This window comes from Malus sylvestris, chromosome 10 (genome assembly GCF_916048215.2).
Source record: "Malus sylvestris chromosome 10, drMalSylv7.2, whole genome shotgun sequence".
NCBI lineage: Eukaryota > Viridiplantae > Streptophyta > Magnoliopsida > Rosales > Rosaceae > Malus > Malus sylvestris.
The window spans coordinates 13,088,842-13,094,841 of record NC_062269.1 but is presented as its reverse complement, the minus strand read 5'-3'; the positions used below and the strand labels follow the sequence as shown (position 1 = coordinate 13,094,841).

At 37.8% G+C, this 6,000-nt stretch overlaps 1 protein-coding gene across 2 annotated transcripts; it reads left to right on the top strand.

The window, feature by feature from the left end:
• The first annotated feature begins 214 nt into the window (after positions 1–214).
• LOC126584647 (aminopeptidase M1-like) lies at positions 215–5,978 on the top strand. 2 transcript variants are annotated; one of them, XM_050248984.1, is made up of 19 exons: positions 215–526; positions 867–1,012; positions 1,104–1,206; positions 1,453–1,642; positions 1,730–1,823; positions 1,980–2,130; positions 2,423–2,527; positions 2,605–2,721; positions 2,871–2,984; positions 3,112–3,291; positions 3,426–3,744; positions 3,843–3,964; positions 4,040–4,137; positions 4,364–4,541; positions 4,628–4,742; positions 4,843–4,910; positions 5,024–5,101; positions 5,214–5,291; positions 5,426–5,978. In XM_050248984.1, the coding sequence occupies exons 1-19, from the start codon at positions 260–262 to the stop codon at positions 5,609–5,611; spliced, it is 2,709 nt and encodes a 902-aa protein (XP_050104941.1). In that variant the 5' UTR covers positions 215–259; the 3' UTR covers positions 5,612–5,978. The 2 variants fall into 2 exon arrangements, with proteins under 2 accessions (XP_050104941.1, XP_050104939.1); XM_050248982.1 differs by having other exon boundaries at positions 3,109–3,291.
• The last annotated feature ends 22 nt before the right edge of the window (positions 5,979–6,000 follow it).

Below are 6,000 nucleotides of genomic sequence, written 5' to 3'. Positions count from 1 at the left end.
AAAAGGGGATAAGAAAGGCATCATAACAGGAGAGCAAACAATCTACCTCCCTATAGTGCACCCCATCCTTCATCTTGATTTATGTATTTTCTTTATTTCATTAAGTATCGTACTTCTCTTCAGCCAAAAAAAAAAAAAAGGTAAAGATTAGACTTTTCCTCCAATTTTTATATCTTTCTTTGATTTTTTTAAACATTGATTACACTTTCAATGCATTACCTTTGACGTTTGACTTGCGCGCACGACGTTAATATCTCCTATGATCATTCTACTTCTTACAGAACAGAGGAGCAACTATCGTGACACGAAGGCGGAGATGGAGCAGTTCAAAGGCCAACCGCGGCTTCCGAAATTCGCCGTGCCAAAGCGATACTCCATACGTCTGAAACCCGACCTCATCGCTTGCAAATTCGCCGGCTCCGTCTCCATCGACCTCGATATCGTCTCCGATACTCGATTCATCGCCCTCAACGCTGCCGAGCTCTCCGTCGATGCCGCTTCTGTCTCTTTCACTCACTCTTCCAAGGTACTACCACTGATCATCGGTGCACTTATTATTTGCCTCAATTCAAACAATTTTTTTATCGTTTTTAGCTTGGATGATTTGCTACTTGACACTCATCGATTTTTAAAGTGATTTTTCTGGGAAGCACTTATCCCATAAGTGATTAATCAATCCTTGATTAGCGATTTTGCTGCCTTGTTTGGCTGCTGCTTAATTAGAAAGCTGTAGGAAAAGGAAAGATGGATTGGAAAATAGCTATCTCATTTAATTTGAAAGTCCTACTAAGTTTATCTGATTGTTTCAGCAGTACCAAAATAGTGTTAAAGTAACTCATATAATGAGTAAATGACTGTTTGAGCAGGTCTTTAAGCCTTCAAAAGTTGAGATATTCGACGAAGACGGGGTTTTGGTTTTGGAGTTTGGAGAGACACTTCCGATTGGTTTGGGAGTTTTGGCTATTGGGTTTGAAGGTATTTTGAATGACAAGATGAAGGGATTTTTTAGAAGGTAAGTACGTTCTTTGAATTCCGGATTTGTTATACAGTCTGTATAGCTTCTTTTCATCTATCAATATGCCTATTACACTTCAATGGTGCAGTACATACGAGCATAACAGTGAGAAGAAAAATATGGCAGTTACGCAGTTTGAACCAGTTGATGCCAGGCGGTGCTTTCCATGTTGGGATGAACCTGCTTGGAAGGTCTCTCACTTGCGTACACAGTAGAATAAAAATATTGATTTACATTTGTATGTAGTTATTTTGTTAAATCGGTTCTGGATACTAAACATGGCTTCTAACTGCAGCTTTGAGTTTAGGAGGAAACAGATATGTTGTTTATGGGATAGTAGTATAGATAAGAAATCAATCCTTTAGTTCTGGTTAAATTGTTTAACTTTGAGGGTCTGCATTCACCCCATTTATTCTTACTGGAACTTTGATAGACAGGCTACATTCAAGATTATATTGGATGATATTCCGTCCGAATTAGTAGCTCTTTCCAACATGCCGGTTGGAGAAGAAAAAGTGGATGGACATATGAAGACAGTTACATATCAAGAATCTCCAATCATGTCTACATATTTGGTGGCCATAGTTGTTGGGTTGTTTGATTATATTGAAGATCATACTTCTGATGGTAAAATCTTTGACAATCTCTTGTTGTGTGTGTATTTAGTGCAACTGCAACCCTTTCTTGATGGTGCCACATTTTATCTTGTTGTAGGGGTCATAGTGCGGGTATATTGTCCTGTTGGCAAGGCAGACCAAGGGAAGTTTGCTTTGGACCTTGCTGTCAGGACTCTTGAATTTTACAAAGAGTATGTTTATTGATCACAAAATTACTAATCATTCATATTCGAATTTGCAATTACCCTTAATGCCTGTTATGGACTATATCTAGTTTCTTTCCTTCCTGTTCTTACGATGCGTTGTTAAACACTCAATATGAAATCAATGACGAAAAAGTTTTACAGTTATTTTTCTGTGCCGTACTCTTTGCCCAAATTGGATATGGTTGCAATTCCTGATTTTCTTGGGGCCATGGAGAATTATGGTTTAGTTACGTACCAAGAATCAGCTTTGCTCTTTGATGAACAAAATTCTGCAGCTGCCAACAAGCAAATGGTAACACACACATCCTAAATGTCACTCTAGCTTTCAGCATTTAGCTTGGTTCATATGTATGTAGTTATTTATTTATTGGACAGTTCTATTCACACACCTGTTTTTGCCTCCCACACACCCTAGTTAATTGTTGGCCATCGATCTTCTTCAATTCATTCGATCCGAAGGCCGAAAGTTGAAAGGGGTGTGTGAGAAGTAAAAATGGGCCTGTTGATAGCACTACCCTATTTATTTATTTAAAACCCAAATGAAATGTATATATGAATATACATTTCTTTTTTGCTTTTGAAAGGTTTCAACTGCTGTGACACATGAATTGGCGCACCAGTGGTTTGGCAATCTTGTAACAATGGAATGGTGGACACACTTATGGCTGAACGAGGGATTTGCAACATGGGTATCACTTAACTTCATTTGTTGTACTTGTTATTTTACATGCTTTGGACTTTAATTAAGTATTTTAAACGTCATTAGGTGAGCTATTTAGCTACTGATAGCTTGTTCCCAGAGTGGAAAGTATGGACTCAGTTTGTTGATGAAAGTGCTAGGGGTCTTAAGCTGGATGGGCTTGAAGAATCTCACCCCATCGAGGTACTTTTACGGATGTCTTTCGTGCATGACAGGCTTTAAATAGTAGTATTCATCACTATACTTTCAGCACACTATTTAATGAAGGGTATAAGCATACATGTGTTCAGGTAACTGGTATATTATGTTTTAATCTTGGGTCTTTTGGCCAGGTAGAGATCAATCATGCTGCTGAGGTTGATGAAATATTTGATTCAATAAGTTATAGAAAAGGAGCTTCTATTATTCGGATGCTACAAAGCTATCTTGGTGCGGAATGCTTCCAGGTAGGTTCTTTGATCATTTTTTTTTTTTCATACAATACGAGAAAGGTATTTGATGTGTGTCTTGTATTCTTCAATTGAACTTTTGAACTTTGGTTAATTGCATGTTATTTTTTAATGCATCCAGAAGTCACTTGCTTCATACATAAGAAAGCATGCTTCCTCAAATACTTTCACAGAAGATTTATGGGCTGCCCTTGAGGAGATATCTGGTGAACCTGTGAACAAGCTAATGAATTCATGGACTCAGCAAATGGGTTACCCTGTTATTTCTGTCAAAGTGAAAGATCAGAAATTGCAATTTGACCAGGTTTCCTTATGTTGCCTCCTTGAAAATTTTGTTTGATTGTCAAAATTTGAAATTACATCTCGGAGCTTAGATGCATGTTATGCCTGATTCTGTGGTACATGGAAAATTCTAATAAGTAAATTAATAAACGGCAGACACAATTCTACTCGAGTGGTTCCCAAGGTGATGGGCAATGGATTGTGCCAATAACATTATGCTGTGGCTCATATGATGTGCACAAGAGATTCCTACTACGAAACAAGTCTGAAAGTCTCGACATAAAAGAATTTCTGGGCTGCTCCCTAGCGGAGAAGGGATGTAGAAGTGCAAACAATAAAAACAATGCCTTATGCAGTTGGATCAAAGTCAACTTGGATCAGACTGGTTTTTACAGGGTGATATATTCAGATGAACTTTTAGCTGCACTTAGAAATGTTATAGAAAAGAAAGACTTGTCTGCAACTGACAGATACGGTAATCATCTTTTTATGCACACACACACACAAACTTGCATCTCTATGATAGTGAAAAATGGAAGTATTTAGTTTATATCATTTTGTTTCATTCAACAGGAATCTTGGATGATTCATTTGCCCTTTCTATGGCTCGCCAGCAGTCTTTTGCTTCATTGCTTACGTTGTTGGATGCTTACAGAGAGGAACTTGACTATACAGTGCTGTCAAATTTGATTGCCGTAATGATCACCTATGCTCTGTGTTTAGGTTATTGTGTATATGGTTTGAGTCTGACTCTGATCTTCACTTCTCAGATATGTTATAAGCTGGCAAGAATTGCAGCTGATGCTGTACCCGAGCTACTGAATCTCATAAAACAATCGTTTATTAGCCTTTTCCAGTACTCTGCAGAGTAAGCTTGTTCTTTTTTTTTTAACTACGCAAGTACCAAACTGTCCACTAAATTTGCTTCCTTTTTTTCTTTCTTTCTATTTATTTTGTTAACAGTTTATATTTATGTTGAATTTATCTTTTTTTAACTACGCAAGTACCAAACTGTCCACTAAATTTGCTTCCTTTTTTTCTTTCTTTTTATTTATTTTGTTAACAGTTTATATTTATGTTGAATTTATCTACAGAAAGCTTGGTTGGGAGCCTAAACCTGGTGAGAGCCATTTAGATTCAATGCTAAGAGGAGAAATTTTAACTGCCCTTGCTGTGTTTGGACATGACCCAACAATTAATGAAGCAAGTAGGCGTTTTCGTGAATTCTTAGATAACCGAAATACGCCAGTCCTTCCTCCCGACATAAGAAAGGTTGTTTTGGATGTAAACCATTAATTAAACAATATATTCAAGCTTTTAACTTTCCTCTTGATGTTCATGATTAACTATTGTTTCAGGCAGTGTATGTGGCGGTAATGCAAAGAGTAAGCATGTCTAACAGATGGGGCTACGAATCTCTTCTTAGAGTTTACAGAGAGGCTGATCTAAGCGAGGAGAAAAACCGCATTATAAGTAACTACTAATGCATTTGTACAATTAAGGATGCTGATCTAACATCTGAGATTGTTAATTTGTTATGTCATGGGAATAAGATATCTCTTTGTGCCTGTAGAATCATTAGCATCTTGTCCAGATCCGAGCATAGTACTGGAAGTTCTCAACCTTTTATTGTCTTCTGAGGTATCCGATTTAACTTATGTCTTATATTTGCTGGTTGAAATTTTGTAATTATAAGTACATAATTATTAGAGCATCTCAAGGAAATTTCAAGCAATCGGCATCTATATTTATAGGTCCGCCTTCAGGATGCTGCCCGTGGGCTATCTTCTGTTAGTAGTGAAGGACGGGAAACAGCTTTGACGTGGCTGAAGGTAATTCTGAAGCACTAGTTTCTGAAGAGCATATTATGAAATGTATTTCTATTCTTTCCCTACTTTTGTTAATATGATTCATTTTGCCCTTTGGATGATATCCAAAATACAGGATAACTGGGAGCACATCTCCAAGACCTGCGGTTCTGGATTTTTAATTGCTAGCTTTGTCAGTGCAGTTGTTTCACCGGTTCGTTCTGGCCTTTCAGACCTTTTTTCTTTTTTTGTGTAATTTTAATCTGTGATTACACAAGCTACATAATACCTTTCCATTCCTTCTTTTCTTATACCTTCATGTCCATTCGTCGTTACCTTCCTCTGCAGTTGGCTTCATTTGAAAAGGTTAAGGAAGTAGATGAGTTCTTTAAGGTTCATCCCACCCCCTCAATAACCAGAACCTTGAAGCAGAGCATTGAGCGTGTGCAGATTAACGCCAAGTGGGTTCAGAGTGTTCAGGGTGAGACAGATCTTGCCGATGTTTTGAACGAGTTGGCATACAGGAAAGACTAGCTAGCCTTATAATCATGCTGGAAGCATTCATGGAATGCAATTCTTTGCCTTCTGGTTCGTTGATAAGTTCATTTAGGTGTTACCGGAAAAACTGTCCGCATTCTGCTGTGGGTTTTCAAACTATAATTGACAACAGTCATGAGCAGAGCCTTAGGATGTAAATCTTTGTATTTACCGACTCAGTGCTCGAGCTGCAGTTACCGTTACAAAAATTAGTCCAACCTTCAGAACACTACAAGAAATCAGCACATTGCAGGTTAAGAGAAAGCTAATGTACCATCAATGGAAGGAGCTGATTCCTTCGCTTGAAAAGCTTCACATGCTTTAGATATTTCTGCTATAACATCCCTCATATACGGTTGCAGAATGTTTGATTCTTGAAGATCGCG

Coding starts and splice junctions, on each gene's coding strand:
- LOC126584647 (XM_050248982.1), top strand. CDS start 260: ATGATCATTCTACTTCTTACAGAACAGAGGAGCAACTATCGTGACACG. Junction 2,528..2,604: donor ACGAGGGATTTGCAACATGG/GTATCACTTAAC, acceptor AAACGTCATTAG/GTGAGCTATTTAGCTACTGA. Junction 4,911..5,023: donor ACCTTTTATTGTCTTCTGAG/GTATCCGATTTA, acceptor CTATATTTATAG/GTCCGCCTTCAGGATGCTGC.